Genomic DNA, 22072 nt, shown 5'->3' with positions numbered 1-22072 from the left:
TTTTTGTAAAAAAATTCTTTTTTATATTTTTAACTTTATAATGCTATAACTTTTTGAAAGATGTATGGATCAATATAATTTTTTTTTTATAGATGCATGATGTCTTTACCTATCATTTGGTATATATTTTTTTTATATCTGACCCTTTACCTGCCCACAGGGGGGGATTTAAAATGACAACTTTTTCACAAAAAATTTACTTTTTCAACTTAAATTTTGAAACTGTTCCGGAAAGTCTGACACTTTTATTTATATCTTAAATTAAAGTTAATGTAATCTACTTTATTATGCGAAAAAAAAATTTCGGACTTTATTTTATCTTCACGGTGAAAATGGCTACCAAATGCTATTATTATGTGAAAATTCTCGATTTTATTTTTTACATTTTTAACTTTATAATGCTATGACATATTTAAAAGTGTATGGATCAACATTATTTTTTTATAAGAAATAATATTTTTTAATAATCTCTTTTTCATTCGACATACTTTATCTTAATTAGGATATTAATAATGAACTAGCAGATCATGTAGCTTTTGGAATGATCCACCAATTTTTTAAAANAGCTTTTGGAATAATCCACCAATTTTTTAAAATTAAACACTATCTAAAGATTTGCATCGAAGCGTTTTTTTTTTATAGTGATTTTAATCACTGTCAGATATCATTATACTTGATCCATCTATGCCACGTCACCACTGTGCCGCGACCCCCCTGTGCTGGGTTTTTTTTTATTGGTTTTTTTAGATATATAATCATTAAAATTAATTGAATTCTGTATATTTCCATTGTAGAATCTTTTTAAACGACAAAAGTTAATTAGAAATGATTACTATGATTTTTATTTAAGTGATCTATTACGATAAAAATGTAAAAAAATCTAACTTTTCGGATAAATATACTGTAAATAGTAATTATAAAATTTGCTGACAGCATATTAATCTTAACAATTTCATTTTTATCTATTTAATAATGTCAATTTCAAACTTGCAAATTGAGCTACTTGTTATGGTAATAAATTCATTTTTTTTTTTAATAAAACTTTCACTTTAAAGGACAATAAAAATTAGGTTCAAAATTATTACTTTAACATATTAAAAATCAAAATCAATAATAATTTGAAAACAATTAATTTTAAAAATTATATAATATATAATTAAAAGAATTACTAATCTGGGTATAATTAAGGAAATAGAAGTTGATGTTGCTTTTGTAATTATCTATCAATTTTTTTAGAATTAAACACTATCTACAGATTTGCATCGAAGCGTTTCTTATGATAGTGATTTTAATCACTGTCAGATTAAATCTATACTGGACCCAACTATGCAACGTCTCCACTATGCCACCACCCCACTGTGCTGGGTTTTTTTTACTTAAAACTTCCATAACTTTTTTAAACTATATTTATATTAAACTATTATAAACTAAATAATCATACCTAAACCATATTTTGTTAAACCTCTAGACACCTCTATTCTTGTATTATTATGGTTTTGTGTGGAAGAATCGACATTTTACTCTAATGAATTCATTTTATTATTTTTCAATAAAGTACATGTATTAAAAAAACTATTTACAAAATTCCTTTAGTTATCAATTTTTTATTCAAATAGAGTTAAATATAAATATAATATACATTAAATAAAAAAAGGAACACAAATGTAAAAGGATAAATATTTAAAAATTTGGGCTAAAATTACTTTGTATAAAAAGAAAAATAATAAATATAATGAGTTTACTTTTGGGAAAAATCATCTAATATCAATTTGAAAAATGTATCAATCAAAATTATTTTTTAATCAATGATTATTACTAACAGTTATAATAATTGTAATTATTACTATTTTTAATACTTTTTCTACACTGATTGATCAGCCATCAAATTTTGCATAGGTATTAAATTGATAGTCATAATAATAACTTATAAACTTTTTTGATTAATTATTTTTGTATTTTAATCTAATTATTATATCAAAATATTTATCAAATTGAAAAAATATAACTATCAGTAATAATATATTAATATTGATATTAAGCCAAAAAAAAAAAAAAGTAAAATAATTTTTCAAATGAAAATGAACTTTTAAGCAGTGTCTAGCAAAATAAAATATAAATATGATCACCAATAGTTAGTTTAATATATAAACTCCAATTTATGCTTGAGTAAAAAAAAGTTGTTAGAAAAATTTTTAATAATAAAATAATAGTAATAGAAAATACATTATAAATTTCAGAATAACAATTGTCACATTAATATGTAATGCTATAAAATAAAAACATAAAGATCACATAATTTAAAATCTAATTCTAATATTAAATTTAAAGTTAAAGTATATTACAAGAAGTAAAAATTGGTATAACTTAATAACTTGGAAGTCCTTGATTTATTTTAGTAAACATTCTCGAATAACTTTGTCTCAAAAAGTATGGTCTATGTGCTATTGTCCTCTGGTCTAAAGTATAAATATGAAGAGAAATTTAAAATTATGCAAAAAAGGTTTATTTTTTCAAAGAATCATGAATACATACTATTAGTTTGCTTTAATTGTGATACATTATTATCTAAATCATGGGGGTGCCTTAATTGTGTGTCCCTCAATTGTAAAGTTTTTGTATCAGTTACAGCACAATCAATTTGTATCATAGTAACAAAATTTGATTCTATAAGCACACAATAAAAATATATTTTATTTTACAATGAATATTATAGTAGAAACCTCTTCTGTTGTGAAATATTAAATATTTTATTTCACTTGAATAAAATATATTAATGTTAAACACATAATGAACAACTTTATGGGAAATATTATCCTTTTCAAAATAAATTAATAAGATTTAAAAAATTAATGAATATTTTCTCTTCGAAAATCCTAGTTAAGTTTTCATATAATTGTTTTATTTACATCTGTTCAATATTTTATAATGAAACTCCAATGATCTGGAGATGAATTTCATACAATAAATACTAACAATTATATCCTAAATTAAACTTTATTCAATACATTATTTTTATAACTAGTTTTAAAATTTAAAAGATCATTTAATAATCTTTTATATAAAAATTTACCTGTTGATGTCAATGCAGGAAATACAAGTGACATTTTTGGTTGATGTGTAGTGTTAGAAACATTATGACTTGCAGGCAATAAAAGATGATCACCAGAAAATGATACAACATAAAAAGTATCTTCTTGTCTTTCAATTGAATGGAATAAACTTTCTTTAGCATCAAGCTTTAATTGGCTAAACATCCCATCAAAATTATTTTTATATAAAATATCTCGTCGTTTTCTAAATAAAAATTACAAATAATAATTAAATTGATATTAATAATAACTATAAATAGTTACTTTAAATTTGTTTTAAAGAACGACTTCCTCTTTTTAATGTTTCTGACATCAACAGTTTCACTTTTATTGATATTATAAATATTTGTATTGAGATATTTTGACATTGGACTAAGCCCTCTTGATAAATTATCATTTAATATTTCTAAATTGTTAGGATCAATCCATTTCCTCAATTCATGATCAATTCTAGTATGAAATAATAATTTGATTGTTTAATATTTTTTTTTAATAAATATTTAATAATGTTACTGATAAAATAATAAAAATATATAACTGCACTTCACATAATATAGGACTAATTATTGAAAAATAGTAATTTTCTTTTGTGGAATTTGAGTTACTATGGTGTTCTTAACTATAGAAGAAAATTATTTTTAAAAATTATAAACAGTACCTTCTAATTTGTTTGGATTTCCTTTTAAAGTATGTGGGTAAAATCTAAGTTGAATTTGACTACACTTCCTGTCCTTTAAAGGGATTGAATATCGGTATATGAGAACTAAAATTAGTTTTTATAACATAACTTGTTGTTAAATTTGACTTTTAGGAAAAAAAATTATTGAATTATTTCAATATGTTATTTACTAAAAAAAATATTTAAAAATTTTTCTGTAATATGTAGTATTTTAAATACTAATAAGGAAAATGGTGAAATTTGCAAACTATATGCTTTTACAAAATATTTCGTTTTTGTCTATAACTTAATAAATTTAAAATTGATTAAAAAATGTAATATAACCATTTTTTATATCTTATTATTAACTAAAAATAAGTATTTCTCTATAATGTTTAGACATTTAGTTATTTAGACTATTAGTTTAACTAATAGAAAAGGTAAAAAGTTGGTATTTTTTTTTTACTTTTCACACTGTGTATTTGTAGTCATATTTGTGATGTTCCTAATGAACATATTATTATGTCATCATGTATATTTGTGTGTATTTTTTATATTGTCATATTTTGGTCTTTCAATAAATTTTATAATTACTATAATTAGTGGGTCAAAACAAAATATATTTAATTGTTCCCAGAGATGTAAAAAACCTACTTATTCACTTTTTTTGTTATTAACAAATAATGTCTATGTGATGACTGAAAAACAAGTAAAACGTTTAATTTAAAATATTTTAGTGTCAAAATTTGTTAAATTATATTATGTAGTAAGTTATTAGTACAAGTCATCATCAGGGGCAAATTGAGAGCTCTAGAGCTAAGCTCCCCAGAAATTAAAAAAAAATTTCATAGAAATTATTTTTTGGAGAGGAAACAATTTAATTAACCCCCCTACTTAAAACACCCAATGACTATGCTTACTATTACTAATATTAATAGCAATATTATCCAAATATGTTACAAAATTAAACGAGCATATAAATAAATTATAAAAATATCTATTTAATTAAATTGTTTTCTTTCCAAAAAATAATTTCCATATAATTTTGTTAAAAATGTCGAAGACATTACCCTTAAAAATTGAAAAAAATTCCCTCGTTCCCCGTAAAAGGGGGAAACCTCCAAAAAAATTACAAATTTAAAAATCGCTAATTTTCGAAATTTTTTCAATTTTTTTTACTTAAAAGTGCCATAACTTTTTCAAAAATAAACATATCAATATAATTCTTTTTTATATAGATGCATAATATCATTACCTTTCATTTGGTATATTTTTTTCATAAATTTAACCCTTAACCTGCCCACAAGGGGGGATTTAAAATGACAACTTTTTCACAAAAAATTAATTTTTTTAACTTAAATTTTGAAAATGTTCCGGAAGGTCTGACACTTTTATATATATCTTAAATTAAAGCTAATGTAATATGCTTTATCATGAAAAAAAAAAATTTCGGACTTTATCTTATCTTCATGGTGAAAATGGCTACCGAATGCTATTTTTGTGTGAAAATTTTCGATTTTGTATTTTCCATTTTTAACTTTATTATGCTATAACTTTTTGAAAAATGTATGAATCATTACAATTTTTTTATGAGAAGTAGTATTTATATAGATCTTTCATTCGACATACTGTTTTTTTAAATCGGACCATTTCCCTAAATACAGGGGGGATTCAAAACATAAAAATGCATATAGAAAGTAGAACTTTTTCAACGTAACTTTTGAAAGTGTTCCGGAAGGTCTGACACTTTTATATATATCTTAAATTAAAGCTAATGTAATATACTTTATAATGGTAAAAAAAAATTTCGGACTTTATTTTATCTTCATGGTGAAAACAGACATTAAACTTAATAAAAAAAATACGATTTTTGTAAAAAAATTCTTTTTTATATTTTTAACTTTATAATGCTATAACTTCTCGAAAGATGTATGGATCAATATAATTCTTTTTTTTGTAGATGCATGATGTCTTTACCTATCATTTGGTATATTTTTTTTATAAATCTGACTTTTTACCTGCCTACAGGGGGGGATTCAAAATGACAACTTTTTCACAAAAAATTGACTTTTTCAACTTAAATTTTGAAAGTGTTCCGGAAAGTCTGACACTTTTATATATATCTTAAATTAAAGCTAATGTAATATACTTTATCATGGAAAAAAAAAATTTCGGACTTTATTTTATCTTCAAGGTGAAAATGGCTACCAAATGCTATTATTGTGTGAAAATTCTCAATTTTATTTTTTACATTTTTAACATTATAATGCTATAACTTATTGAAAAGTGTATTGATCAATATAATTTTTTTATGGGAAATACTATTTTCTAATAATCTCTTTTTTATTCTACATACTTTGTCTTAATCAGGATATTAATAAGGAACTAGCAGTTTATGAAGCTTTTGGAATAATCCACCAATTTTTTAAAATTAAACACTATCTAAAGATTTGCATCGAAGCGTTTTTTTTTGATAGTGATTTTAATCACTGTCAGATATCATTATACTTGATCCAACTATGCCACGTAACCACTGTGCCGCGATCCCCCTGTGCTGGGTTTTTTTTTAGTTTTAACTTTTAGAAATTTGTTTATAAGTTATAAATTAAAATATTTTATGATAATTACGTTTATAAATTATAAACTAAAAAAAAATTGAGTACTGCGCTTAAGTCCCTACTAATAAAAAATGCGGTCAAGGGAAGTACATGATTTTATAATCTTAACAATAATAGTTTTAATACGAAGTTGGAAATCATGATACCATAATGTGTTCATTTATTTATTTAACACTTTGTTTTATATGACTTTATATTTTCTTTATTTGAAGATCATGTTAATCATTAACATAAATTGGGGAATTTAAGAAGGCTTGGCCACCCAAAATTAAAAAAAAATTGTATGTATTTTTATACAAAAAAATTTAGAATGAGGAAAAAAGTCAATTGAGCCCCACCATTTTTGTTTTTATAAATTTATGCCAAAGTTATTGATAATATTACAAGATGTCAATTGGCAGACAAAATTTTGTAAGGAAAAAAATTGTTGATTTCAAAAAAGGCAATCGCAATTAATATAAAAAAAATATTTTTAAATTTTGAAGACCTCTCCTATTCTTTTAAAAAAGATCTACCATTTGATTTACTAACTAATAAATCATGAATAGTATTTGAAAAATTTAATATTTCTTATGATTTTTTAAATGCTTAACTAAGTACATTCCTGCAAGAGGATCCATAAAGATCACAGCCTTAACAACCCTATGGATCCTAGTTAACTCAGTGGGGGTGGCAACACGTACCACTCCTCATAGTTAGTTGGGCCTGCAAATACCTGCAGCAAATAGGCCTCTCTAACCCAGTCATATAGAGTGAAAGGCTAGCTAAATTGTTACAGGGTAGTTAGACGTAAGGTAAAGTGACCATTGGAGTACCATAGAGTATATAGCTTTATTACAGTATTGAGCTCTGATTTGATGGACTTTTATTTCTTGACTATTCGTAGGAAAACTTAGAAAAACCACAAAACAACGAATTTGCGACGAACTGAGACTCTATGGACAATCTGACAGAATAAGAGCAAGAACTAACGGCTCTTTGTAGAAAAATTGTTCAAATTGAAAATCTCAATGTGAACAACAGACTTACAACAACAACTTGCCTGACCCTAAGTAGTTGGGATTACGGCGAGGAAAAAGAAGACTGAACAACAGAACATTTATTGAACCGTCTACTAGCACAGAGATGATGTTAGCAGAGGTAAACCAAGAATTGCAAGACCAACTGGGAGCAGTTCTGAAATGATTGAAGGTCATAAACTTAAGCTTAAGAAACATAGCAGCAGTCACAGGTGCAAGCTAAAGAGTAACTGCAAAAGTACAGAGGGACTAACTGAAGGGAAAGGATAAGGAAACCAATGATTTGGAAAATTCAGAAGTTACCAAAAATCCTGTCACGGAAACTAAAGGACTTGAAGAAGTCCTGTTGGATACCAACCTATTAGAATGTAGTAACTGACACTAAAAAATTGGCACTGTAGACTATCCTACTAATAAGTTGACTACTGAACAAAGGCAACTCATTGAATTTTGTGATGGAGATTTGATACTATCGTGTACTGATGGAACCTATGTATCAAGGTTTGAAGACACTAGACTCATTGATGGATCATTTGTGATCAATGCAGCCCCAGAAATGTCTCATGAATGGCTCACTGAAAATGTCAACTAAATAAAACCTTGGGATGGTGCTGAGATCCAAATGGAGCCTTACAACCCGATAGGGTACAAACGGATAATCAATCACATACCAAAACTGCCCAGGGATTCTAAGAAAATCTTAGAAAAACAGAACCCAGGACTGAATACAGTCATCTCAAACCCATCATGAAACAGAGGTTAGCCCTAAAGAAAAAACACTATTCTTAATCACTCACAGTGGGTTGTATGATACAAGGACTGTAAATGAAACTTGTATCACACCTTTACCTAACATGTCTTTTCAAATGTTAACATCAGTTTTTCTGAATGTGTGAATACATAATACAATTCACCTACATAAATTTACAACAAAGTTAAGGGGCCAGTAGTGTATTGCTAAGGACTCTAACCGAGAGGGATAAAACACCCTTACAAATAGCTTTTATTCAAGAACTATGGCTACATGATAAACAGGTTAAGAGACTAAAATTAAAGGGCTTTAAACTGTTTTAAAAACAGTCAAACAAACCAAGGTCTTTTATTTTGGTAACATTAAGTTTTGGTAAAACAATTATAGTAGCTTAAAGATACCTACCATATGAGTCCTCAGACCCAGGCTGGAATCTAATTACACTACTTAATTATTGTAATAAAAAAAAAAATATAACTTATCTTTGGTATGGATGTAAATACTCACTATACTATATGGGGAAGCTGTAACATCAAACAAAGAGGTGAGGTACTATGGGATCTACTTTTGACTACAGATTTAAGTATACTGAGTAGAGGTAATGAGCCTACTTTTATAATTAGGAAAAGGCAAGATGTCAATAATTTTAGTTTACTCAAAGGGGTTGGTACAGAAGATAGAAGGGTGGAGAGTGTTTTCTGAATCTTCTCTTTCTGATCATAAGCACTAACGGATTACTTTGAAAATAAACAGGGTTGAAAGAGTATTATAGGAATTTTAAAAGGACAAACTGGGATAGTTACAGAGCAGATCTTACTCATAACCTGAAAACCTATAGTTTAGATTAGGATTGGAACAAATCACTGAAAGGGCCGTAACTGACCTTCAGAATTGCATTGTTTCGGCATACGAGAAAAAACTGCCATTTGATAGAAAGGAAAGGTATAGAACAGGGTGTAGCTTGGTGGAATGCTAACCTATCAAAATTAAGAAAGAGTTCTCCTAACTCTTAAACAAAGCAATGAAATTAGGTTTGGAACAACATTGGGAGTCCTATAAGAACTAGAATCAATATTATTGACAGATGATACATTAACGAACAATGATATTGAGACATTATCACATTTGTTGAACATACACTTTCTTGGCTCTGAAATTTATAACAGAGAAAAACAGCTAAACAAAATATGGGGCAAACGTGTGACCCATGGTGAATGGCAGCTAACAAGGAAAGTAATAACCTCAAGTGGCATAAGATGGGAAATAAATGCTTTTGGCAGTTATAGCTGCAGGCTGTGACAAAATATTTCCTGCATTTCTACAAGAGAGGCTAGATCTAATCATCCTACATCTCTATAACATATTTAGAGCATGTCTAGTCTATGAATATCAACCAGAAAGCTTTGATTATTTCTATTCTAGATATCTCAATGTAAGTGTAATTAGTTTTACTGACCTTATTGATTCAGATATATTGATATACATGGGACACATTAATTGTTCAGTTGAGTTCCAAGAAGAATTATTATCTTCATAGTCAACCCATAGTATATTTCTTGAGTGATAATTATAGTTATCAATAGATGGATGTTTTAAATTTTCGCTTTGGCTTATTGAAAAATCTGTATAATCCATTTCTTTTGAGTTAAATATCCTACACAATAACAACAAAATAAATGCAGTTTCTATTTATAGTATTAAATGTTTTTATAATACCTTAAAGGAGTTATATTGAAAGAGATCATTAAAAACACAGAAAGAATTATAGTTGCTTTTTTAACCTTTTTGGTTATTGAATTATCAGTCATAACAGAAAGCTTATCAAGTATTTTAAGTCTATCTTTTAGTGCTGAATTTTCCTATGATAAATTGAAAATTAAATATAATTAAAAGTATATTATTTTACAACAATCAGTAGTTATATTACCATTTTTAATTCTAAATTTTCTTTTTGTAAGACATTCACTTTTTCTTCAAGAGATGCGACATATTCTTTTTTCTTTTTTCTTGATAAACTCGCTGCTTCACGGTTCCTTATCATTCTTTGATGTCTTTTTATTGCACTTAGCTAAAATTTTAATTTAATTTAATATAAATACCTAGTTATTGGAAGTTAGTTAAAATAGTTTACTTGGTTATAATTTAATGTATTTGGACTATGAGATCTCGTTTTGGTTAAATCAATATCAACTGCAGGGAATGATAGTCGAGGATTTATGTCAGTTGTGCTCGTAACCAATGGTGTTGATAGAATATTTAACTCTGGTTTATTTAATTTTTCTTTTTTTGATTTAACCAGTCTTGAAAATTTATCTGATGCTACGATGATTTTATGAGACATTAATGATGCTGAAAAATTAATTCTTATATATTATGGTGGTCCAGAATTTATATTTTATTTTATTTTATTTTTTGTTGTATTGCTATAGTAGTTTACTATAGGTATAAAAACACTATACAAACTTGATTTAAATGAAAAATTTCCCCAACTTGCAAGCTTAAAGTTCTTGAAATAGTTATTTTATTTTTATCTTTATATCTTGTGTCACATATTTTATTGAGAATACTTTTATTATTTATATCATACCAATTTAAATGAAAAAAGAAACAAACTAAGTATCATTCAAGTAAAAATTAGTTGTATATTAATTAAATAAGAAGGTTTCAAATATAAAAAAAATATTATATTGGAAGCCTTATAACTAGGTCTATGTTTAACTAATTTTCAATCAAATGTTACTAATTTGTTTGTTTCTTCAAGTAAAATATTTTAATATGTTTTATATTATTCTCAGTAAAAGATCTGTAACAAAAGTTATGTTTTTATACTCATAGGAAACTACTACAACAATAAGGCCAAATAATATAAATAAAATAATAATTCTAAACCATCCTATAATATATTTATAACACATTATTCAATAATTCCCAGAACTAACAAAGAAAACAACATCTGTTTCGCAAACTTCATTTTTATTCACCAACTAATCGCCATCAAGTGCAATACAATCATTCTAACTTTACGATATCATGCTTGTAAAATAATTTGACCTTGTCTTCAAAATAAGCTTCAGTTGCAGGGATTACTTCCTCATTCAACCTAAATCTTTTTACCTGGAGTATCTTTTTGAGATTTGCAAAGAACCAGAAGTATCTGGGGGCTAGATCTGTAGATTATAGCAGATCAAAGCCCAGCTCATTTCATTTGGCCATTGTTTTTATGGCACATTGTATTGTCTTGATGAAACATACTTTTTTTCTTCTTCATGTGTGGTCGTTTTAAGCAATTTGGTCCTTCAAAGATATTAATAGCTCAATGTAATAGTCGCTGTTAAACTACCTTGAAAAAGGTAGTTGATGTAAATTATACCGTGTGCATTCCAAAAAACTGACATTATGAATTTCCTATTTGATTTCACAGGATACTTCAAACATAAAAGTAACATCACTTTCACCACAGTGGTTTTATAATAGTATATGGTACAATTGATATGAAAATCAATCATGTATCATTTGAAAGTTAGTTTTTTCAAAAAATGAAGTAAATTTGATATTATTAACAACATCTTTGAGTTAATTAAGGGACTTATTAAACATTGTGTTATATTCTTGTAAATTATAATAAAAAAAAAGTCATGTTATAACTTTAACATTTTTATAACATAAAAAGTTACGTTCTATAAAAGATGTTGAAGTTTCCAAACAATACATTGTGTTTAAAGAACAGTGAATAATTTTCATGGTCAACACGGAAAGTAAAAAAAAAATTTGAGGGGGGTTGTCTCTAATACTAAAATATTAGTATGGAGGAGACGTTAAAATTATTTTGGATTTTGGGTACTATAATGGTAAATAATCATCTATTTTTTTTAATTACTCCTGAGTGCGATTTATTATTTACTGTTTAAGCACTTAAAAAAATAATTAAATTAATTTATTGTTAAAAAATATTTTAATAATTACTTGATAGTTTTGTAGCTTTTGGGGGTTGAATGTTTTGGTTCATAAGCATTGAAGAAGCATTAACTAAAATTTGAAATATTTCAATTAAAACCTTAGATTTATTAAAATAATTCATGCTAATATAACACAATAATTAAAAATATTAAAATTAACATTTTAACATTGCCACCAAGAATTGGTTATAGAATATATACATGAAATCATATGAAAGCAAGAGGTATGGTATCGGATTATAACCTGCGTCCAAGGCATCATAAAGACAAACCTTACCACTAAGCTATGATATCACTATTTATAATTCAGATCTTGATACACTTTTATATTGGTTAATTACAAGATGTGCTGCCAAAGAAAACAAGATACCATGTCAACTTAAGAAAAAATTATATTTATTTACATACAAATATATATTTTATCAGTAGCTAATAACTCATTTTTACTTAAAAGGTCTAAATGTTAATTTTTCAAATAAAATTACAAATCTTAAACAACAATATACATTACTTACTGTTAACATTTAAATACAATTGAGGATCAGAAGATTAAAATATTTTATAATAATTTAATAAGTACAAAAAAATCTAAATTAAATAGAGAGAATAATGTTAGTTAATTAGTTGTGGTAAAACTAAAAGTATTTTCTAAATAAAAAATATTAGTAATTACTAAATTAGATATACTTACAATTATTTTTGGATACTGTTTGATGTTGTGAAGTAAGAGTTTCACCAATAAGATTTACATTACTTTTATGTTCATTGGCAGTTAAAGTTTTAGGAGTAATAGTATCATTAACAATTGTATTTATTTTATCAGGCATGAATGATAATAATATCTAAAAAATGACATCATGTAATAAATAAATAAAATATTATAAGACATTAGATTGTAAGAGACCTAGAAAAATGTGTGAAGATGCAAGACCAAAATGTTTAGAAATAAAAAGTTACTCATTTTTAAAACATAAATATCATATATATATATATATATTTAAAACTCATTTATAGTAATATACAGAGTGATTTTTTTATCATAACCCACTCAATTTCTTACAGAATAAAAATAATTTTAGCTTCGATGCGAAGCTGAGAAGGTATTGGTTTTTCTTTGATTATCTTTAGTTATACATTATTCTTAAATTATTAACTATGTATTACTTTTTAAGTTCATTCCTTATGCCTTGCAAGGGTGTCAACTTTGTTTTTATAAATGGAAACACATATTTAAAATTTAATAAAATGTTGGAGTCTTTAATTTAATAATAAATGGAATTTGAATTTTTATTATAATTTTATTCGTTTATTAGATATAAACATTTAAAGTTTCAAATTTTTGAGCTAATATACATGAATATTACACAAGGAATTACAAATACAGGTAGCTAATTGGTCTTTTATGACATCAACATTTGCAGATACACAGCATTTAATATCAATGGTAGTAAAGTACATTGTTTTGAGTTTATGAATACACCAACTGGCAATACAGAAAGCATATCTATTGTTAGTTATAATTGACAATAAACACTCTAGACTTGGATAGTGATGTCATAAAAAACCAATTAGCTATCTGTATTTGTAATTTTTTGTGTATTATATATGTATATTAGTTCTAAAATTTGAAATTTTAAAATTTTATTCCTAATATACAAATAAAGTTTTAATCAAATTTCAAATTTCATTTACTATTAAATTATAGGATCAAAAATTTTATAAAATTCAAAATGTGTTTCCATTTAAAAAAACAAAGTTGACACCCTTACAAGGTATAAGGAATGAACTTATAAGTATTACATAATTTAAGAATAATGTTTAATTAAAGATAATAAAAAAGTATTATTTCTACTCGGTAAGTAATTAAGTCTGTTATGATAAAAAAAATCACCTTGTATACAAAAATAACTAAAATAAATAAATAAAATAATTATAACTGCAAAAAAAGCCCAAGTTCTAAAATACCCCTAAAAAAAAAAAAATACCTATCAAAGTAATATCTAGATTGTGGCCAAGTTTGTTCTTTCTTTAATTTATAAACTGATTCTAATGTCTAATGAATCCCATGAAAAAATCTTTATTTTCTGATTTTTTTCTTCTTTACATCACCTTCTTAATACTCAAGAATTAAACTAGTATTTTGCCACTAACAAGCCAAGTATTAAGTGATAAAAAAAGTTTACTTTGGCGTCTAGAGTAACGTTTTAATTTTTTGTGAATTTATTATATACTATAATTATATATATTTATATAATAAAATTAAAACATAATTTCAGAGTTAAAATTTTAAATTCATTAGAACATGGGTTTAAAAACTCCTTAAAGCAGCTTTAAATTTAAGAAAATTGCAATTTTTAGATTTTTTTTTTATTGAGACTGTAAGGCCTACCTTTGTGCTATTTTATATTTTTATCTATACAGATAGTTTCTTGTAATTTTGATCATGAACAAAAGTGTAACAAAAGTGGAAATTTTGAAAAAATATTGTTTTACAGCATTTTAAGCTACTAGAGCTCAATCTACACTAACAATATCAATTTTAAGTAGAAACTGATATATGTGGATTTGAAAACCCAAGTTAATTGTTTCATTTAAAAATTGGTCCAGTGCAATTCAGATTAGTTTTTTAATTTCAAAAAATAAATTAATTGTATAATATTTGTATTAACTTAAATTTATTAAAATAAATGTCTGAATTAGTCATAAGACAGATTTAAAATCATTTAACTATATAGTAAAAAAATAATATCACTAAATAGAATATATAATAAGAGTTTATACTGTGCTTGATTCGTATGATGACTGTGAATCTCTACTAGGTGCTGATCCACTAGATGAAGGTGATGATGGGGGAGAGAAGTCATTATTTTCTAGCTCAATGCCTAAAGAACATAAAGAAAGTCATTAATTTTCAGTCTTAAAAATAAGTAAATAAATACCATTTCCAAAACAAGTATCAATGCTCCATTGTAACATTAAATCATTATCTATATCACAATCTTCAGATTGAAATTTAATATCATCGCTAAATATAGGTTCCATCTTCAAGTCATTAAACTAATAAAAAAGATAACAAAATTAATTTTGAATTACAGAAACGGTTGTAGAACAGAAAAATAATGTATTATTAAAAAAATCAAAGTTGACAAAAAATATAACAATAACAAAATACAACTAGAAACGATAATTTAATTAAATTAAAAATTGTAAACTTACCCCAAAGAGTTCGTTTTTAGGCTCAACCAAATAATTCATCATTTCTAAAAAACATATATTCTATATTATATGATTATATTATTATTATATATATGTTATTTGTATATATATACATATACATCACATACATATCTCCTCAAAGCTAAAAACAATTCCAATACAATTATATCCTACTTTTAGGAAACAAAAATGAAGGTGCAAAATAGACTACTGTTATTAGGAGAATAAAAACCTACGAAATAATTATCAAAGGATCATTAAAACATTCATACATAATAGAAATAAAAGCAAATAAGACTAAATTTAAATTGTCCCAAATATTTATTTTTATTCAATAAAATAATTTTTCTTAGATTTAAAGGAAAAGTAACGATTTTAGTTTAGACCTGTTTAGTCCTAAAATTCTTTACACAATTGAGGAGCCTATTAAAATCGTTACACATACAAAATAATTAATTCTTCTATTAAAAAAATTTTGAATAATAATAAAATATTTTATAAAGTAACAAGACAATAACATAGGAATATAAAACAATATTTAACATTTCTTTATTCTTAAAAATAGTTGTAGCATTCTAAGTCACCTTTTACCATGGTTTTAATTAGTGGCGTATTCTTGGAAGGTTAAGGGTTATAACCTTCCTTCGCAGAAAATTGTTTCTAAGTTAAAAATATAATATTATAAATATCCAATATGCACAAAATATAAAATACCCAAACAAACCCCACACTCTTTCCTTATTCAAAAAATCTGGATATGCCGCCACTGTTTTAAATGCAGTTTAATTTAAACAAAATTTATTTTCCATATTACTCGAAATGTTGATATACCTAAAAAAAGCACTTTTTACTTAAGTTAAATTAAAAAAAAAAAATTTTTAACTCAATTTATATCTTAGAGATGTACGACAATTGTCGTAAACCATGTAAAAATACATATTTCAACAAGTGATTTTTTTATAAAATTTATTTATTAATCGTGAATTTGTTAGAGTAGTTTAAAATTCAAAACTCTGATTGACGGTGCATGTTTCATTAAGTAAACATTTTCCAAGATAGTTTAAAGGACGGCCTTTTAAATTATATTAAGAATCAATGATCATAGACGGTCCTACATATTTTTTTAAAAGAGAGGTATATTTCATCATTTTTGCCTAGTCGACATTACAAATTACGAGTCTGAACTTTTTTCAAATGAGGACTTTTTTTTGGTCGTTAAATTATTTTTAATAAAAGAAACACCATATAATATATAATGAAAGTTCAATAATTAATTATTCTAAAAGTTGTTTGAGATTTATAATTACACCGATTATAAACTTTGATGATAATAGTAAAAATATCATCAATATCCTTCGGATTCTAGGTGAAATAACAACAAATTAAATTTTTTGTTCATGATTCCTATTTTATATAAATATATAAAATCGCATTAAATTGTAATTAATTTTTGTTGAATCGTTAATTTCGGTTGAAAGGTGTGATTCACCTCCTATAAGATCACTTCTCATCATAAGAGTTCTTTTATTACAACAGTAATAGCAGACTTATAGTTATAAATTCTATATTATCTATCCAGTCACATTTTTATTGAACATCATAATACATTATAAAATAAAACAATTAAACTTAAAAAATTTACACAACAATAAGGGAAAAAAGTTGGAAATATATACTACTAAAGAAGATACAATTGAATATTTTTAATGGAAATTTTTTTAATAAAATTCAAATTAAACGACAGTAAAACGTGTATTTTTCGTAGGAGTATGACAAAGTTGGCCTTGAACTCGAAACAATATTTACAACGGTCAATGATCCGGTCACCACCTTAAGATAATATTCACTGCCAAAGACACATGGAGCTGCGCAATGCATACTCACTACCAAAATATTATGAACATTGTTTGGCGTCAATGTTTTAATTTTATTATTATTAAATTTTTAATTTAATAAAAAAATATTATATTTTTATCAATAAATCGTAAATTTGTTAAAAAATAAGTGAACAGTCTAAAACGTTTAAAATGTCTTATAAAACCAATGCAAGTTTTGAAATTTTTGGCGTTTTAAATACACAATGTTTACTTTCGAGTCTTTAAAAATATTAAAAACAAGAATTTTAATATATATTTTATTATTTACAATAGTTTTAACCAGAATGAAAAATATTAAAACTGTATAATTACTAAATTTTAACAAATTAAACGGCAATCATTTTTATAATGTTTATATATGTTGAATATTAAATAACAATACTTTAATAAAAAAAAGGTCAAAACTTACCTAAATGTTCGTAAGACCAAGGGGGTACAGAAGAATCAGTTTTTTTCATGAAAGACATTTTGTAATATTTATTATGTTTTACAAACAAAAAATTAAAAATATATTATCGTGAAAATAGTAAAAATCTATTGCTAAGATTTTTTTTGTTCTAATAGACCAATAAGGAAAGACTTGATATACAAGTATAACAGATTATATCAAATAAAATAATTAAAAATATATGGATAAAATATTTAAATTAAAACACGAGATGGTTTTTCAAATTTACAATCAATGTATATACATTAGACGTAAGTTACTCGTTAAGTGTCTACCGGCTACTATAATGAAATCATCGAAGCGCGATATCATTTGGTGCACGCCGCTTTTTTCCGCACTATATTTCATAACCATTGCTGTCGTATGCACAAAGCGCTAGTAGTTAACGCCGTTCATACAAAACAAACGTATATTATACATGATTTTTTTTAAATAATAGACTAGAAATATTGTTTTGTTGATCAGACTATTAATGAACTTACAACTCTCGGAAAATCTACTTACGCCATCAAGTATATGATATATAAAATAATTAAAAACAATAGTTTTTTTTTCAAAATTCAACATTAAAAAGAGTCAGGCTCTGGAATTATTTTTTACGTTATTAGGCGAAAAAATAATTGATTCAATAACGATCTTCAATAGATACTTAATAAAAAACTGACATCATTATTTAATTTATTATCATTTTTTTTTAATATTCTTTTTTTTCTGGCCTTTATCCCTACTTCTTGGGGATAGGTAGATTACTTCAACTTGTTTTCATAAGATTAAATAATAATAGCACAGAAATATTTTTTGTTTTAAGGGAAAATAAATATTCCTTATCACCACAAAAAAATCTATAACCTCGATAACAACACATTACTAAGTGTTTAAGTTAATTAATAAAAATTTGTACTGGATGATGTTATGTTCAGAATAACTAAACAAAAAAATAAAATATAAATGCATATAATTCCTAGTCATATTCATGATTCATTAGTTTTAAGGCCAATATTTGAAATGATGTATCTAAAACCAAGAAAATAAGATCCTACATTACTCGTAATCTTAAAAAATAAAGATTATATCTTTACATACATAGAGTCTTTGTTAATAAATACCAAAAGAAAAAATAGAATTTTCAATTAATTCAATGAATAAATATAATAAGCATTTGAATATGATTTTGTAGTATCAATTAAGTAGGACATCAAAACACAATGTTTACACAATCAAAATGTTACGCAAAGTTTTGTATTCTCCATAGCTATGATATTTTTATGTAAACAATATATACTCTAATATTATCACTATAGCGTCGCTAAAGATGAATAAACATTTATAAAATTCAACCTAATCACTTTTACTCCGTATTTTGCACATTCTCTAGAAATAGATCTTACGATCATTTTGCAATAGTTATCTAAACAATTTTAAGTACCATAATTGCTCTTTATTTCATTAGGAATTATTCTAAAAAATTTTCGGAAATAAAAATATATCTTTTTTATCCACCAGTAATTAAATTAGATTTTTAAAGAAAAATGTATTAATATGCTTATAGCGATTTCACAAAAATTTTATACAAATTATAATATAAAATATTAGTTATTTTTTAGTTTAAAAGGCAGACGCCCAACATGGCTTTTTAAGGTTCTAAAGTAAAAATCACTGAATTAATTTTCCTCGAGTCCAGTGCTAGATTTACTTGGAGTTCATTAAACCAACCAGCCCTCAAGAATTTTAGGTTTTTGACATTTTTAGCGTGTATGCAAAATTATGTATGAGTATGCTATGATTTAACTCCTGATTCCTTTTAATACAAACAATATGCAATGACTTAAATTTTTCTTTTAAAATAAGCCTCATTTTAATTTTAATTTTAACACAACGCTAAGAAAGTAATGATTTTAATATGTCAAATATTATATATTTATTATTATTATACATTACATTATTATATATAAATATAATGCATATATATATATATATATATTTACGCGTGTCGCTTCGTATATTAAGATTTAGTTTTAGTTATTATCGAGGTGGACATAATGCCCATGCACTCAGACCTGTTGGTCCATTGTGCGCACCTCATACCGAATTGTCTTGATTCGGTTTACCCTATATTAAGATTTAGTTTCATATATCTATCATTACATTAAAAAAAACTTTGAAAAACAAAATTTAATAAATTTTTTTCGGATATTCAAAAAATATATTTTAAATAAAAATAATTTATTGTGAGCGAAATGATCAAAATTTTTTTAATTTTTATTTTTAGTTTGACGCCAGTAACTGAAACATAGATCTAGCACTGTTCAAGTCCATTAGCATTACATCTATTAAGTATAAGTAAGAACGAAAGAAAGAATTAACGAAATGAATGCTCAACAAACATTATTTTCTAAAAAATAAATGTTAAACAAAGAGTTTAAAAAAAACATCACAAATTATATGAAGGCTAGCAAAAATTCTTGGAGATTAACTTGGTCGCGAGGAAGTAAAAATATATTTTGAAAATAAATTTTTTTAAGGCAAATTCATATGAAGTTTGATTTTTTATTTTCAACAAAAAGGAATATAATTTATAACTTATTTATAACTTTATAAATTATAACAAAAAGAAGTATAATCATGTTTTTTATATGTTAAATTAAATTCTACCAAAGGTTATTTTACAATCACACCATAGGTGCAATTTTATCTTTTTTTTTAAGAAGAGCTTGAAATATTTACATTAAAAAAACCCATAGGTAAGAGCCCTCATATTCCACATATGCTAATAATTAAAACGTAATTTACTTATCCAGTGTTGAATCCAAGTATATTTTAAAACAGTAGTATCTATTGGGGGAGTCATAGGGGCAATGTCCCCTCCCTAGAACGTAGTAAGTATTGCAATATAATACATCCAAGAAAATTTTTACAAATTATATTTAAAATATTATGATTGACAGAGATTATAAATTCACTGTTAATATTTAATATTTTTCAGTTGTTGATTAATTTTAATTTAGTTTTTGCTTTTTTCAAATTCATATTTCTATAGTTATATTCATTCACATTAGATTAAAAAATGGCAAATATTTCATATGTGCCAAGAGAGGCTTGTTGGCCTTGCAAAATTACATTTTCATTGTGGCACCGAAATTTTTATTGAAAATATAAATAAATTTAAATATAAAATAAATCAAATGAGAAAAAGAAAAGGAATTTAGATTTTACATTAAAAATAATGATAATAAAAGGTAATTTAAATATGAGTTTTAAATTATAATTTATAATATAATTATACAGTTAATTTATATTTTTTTATTAATATAAAATATATTCAACTAAAATACCCAATTCTTTTAAATACTCAGTAAACCAAAAAATCCGGAGCATTTTTGTAGGTTGGGTTCGCTCCTGTTTCAAGAGATCCCCTCACTATCTAACAGCAACAGTGATAATATAGCTTTGTTAAGATATTTAGTTAAATATATTGAGTTAAAGACCTTTTTATTTGCTCATCTATTTTAAAATAATTTTACTTTTAGTAGATTTATCAAAATTATACAAAATATAATATTTAAGTACTACAAGAATATTTTTGAAAGTAAAATTAAAATCATAATATTATATTTGCGTTCTACTATTATATATCAATTTAATAAGTTTTTATTTTTGTTTTCTATACACCATAAGATACTTAGAAAAACTTTCATCTTACCTGATGAATCATATTTTGAATAATCATTAACATATTTGTTCGGCATTAGAATTTTATTTAAGTTAAACTTAAAAAAATGAAAAAGATAATATAATTTTTTAAAATCCAAAAATTTTTTTTTAAAGAAGTTTTTAGATTAAAAGGTATTAAAGATAAGTAAGTACTAAAAATAAGAAAAAATATCAAACATTTAGTACGAGTAAAACAATAAAATTAACTAATTACAATATATTTAATTAATATTATAAAAATAACATAAATTTAAAATATTTTATTCTATATTTTGAGATCTATTTCCAAAACTAATACGCTTATTTTTATAAAACATAAATTTACGCACTTTGTCAATGAGACTGTAGTTTAGGAACCTATGTAACATGCAAAAATGATAACAAAACACAAGCAAGCCGCATCGTGATTTACTATCAAACTTACCGGCTAATTATATAAAATCGTTTTTCATTTTGTATGATAATACACTGAAATAGAAGGGTTTTTATATCAATTCATAATTATATGTTTGATACAATACTTATTTGAGTTTGCATTTTTGATAAAAATAAAATCTTTTAAACACTAACACTCCTAGTTATTTGAAAATAAAATTGAATACTATTTCTTTATTTTAACTTATTATCGTATTTTATTTTAGCTTCGATGAGAAGCTGAGAAGGTATTAATTTAACTATAATGTGTTTTTTTAGGTCTGTCGTCACTTTTTCTCAACTTTCACCGGACAG

The 22072-nt window shown here is 24.9% G+C and overlaps 1 protein-coding gene across 3 annotated transcripts; it reads right to left on the bottom strand.

Moving 5' to 3' along the window:
• Positions 1-2271: 2271 nt before the first annotated feature.
• Positions 2272-21540, bottom strand: LOC126904031 (cyclic AMP-dependent transcription factor ATF-6 alpha). Of its 3 annotated transcripts, none has more exons than XM_050682677.1 (14): positions 21333-21540; positions 15308-15351; positions 15031-15148; positions 14873-14973; positions 12783-12933; positions 12099-12161; positions 10267-10484; positions 10063-10203; positions 9852-9994; positions 9592-9789; positions 3354-3539; positions 3071-3294; positions 2533-2664; positions 2272-2456 (listed from the first exon to the last, which is right to left on the bottom strand). In XM_050682677.1, the coding sequence occupies exons 1-14, from the start codon at positions 21376-21378 to the stop codon at positions 2365-2367; spliced, it is 1857 nt and encodes a 618-aa protein (XP_050538634.1). In that variant the 5' UTR covers positions 21379-21540; the 3' UTR covers positions 2272-2364. The 3 variants fall into 3 exon arrangements, with proteins under 3 accessions (XP_050538634.1, XP_050538638.1, XP_050538626.1); XM_050682681.1 differs by lacking the exon at positions 21333-21540 and adding an exon at positions 17594-17906 and having other exon boundaries at positions 10267-10454; XM_050682669.1 differs by lacking the exon at positions 21333-21540 and adding an exon at positions 17594-17903.
• Between the last annotated feature and the right edge of the window lie 532 nt (positions 21541-22072).

Source organism: Daktulosphaira vitifoliae, unplaced genomic scaffold (genome assembly GCF_025091365.1).
Source record: "Daktulosphaira vitifoliae isolate Bord-2020 unplaced genomic scaffold, ASM2509136v1 Scaffold_1, whole genome shotgun sequence".
Classification (NCBI taxonomy): domain Eukaryota; kingdom Metazoa; phylum Arthropoda; class Insecta; order Hemiptera; family Phylloxeridae; genus Daktulosphaira; species Daktulosphaira vitifoliae.
Note: the sequence above shows the minus strand (reverse complement) of the source record. Positions and strands in the feature narration are given on the sequence as shown.

What these genes read in the sequence shown, in the direction of transcription:
- LOC126904031 (XM_050682669.1), bottom strand. Translation starts at nt 17,651, where the DNA reads ATGTCTTTCATGAAAAAAACTGATTCTTCTGTACCCCCTTGGTCTTAC. An exon ending in TGATACTTGTTTTGGAAATG is followed by an intron (nt 14,974 to 15,030) that starts GTATTTATTTAC and finishes TATGTTCTTTAG; the next exon opens with GCATTGAGCTAGAAAATAAT. An exon ending in CATCATACGAATCAAGCACA is followed by an intron (nt 12,934 to 14,872) that starts GTATAAACTCTT and finishes GTCATTTTTTAG; the next exon opens with ATATTATTATCATTCATGCC.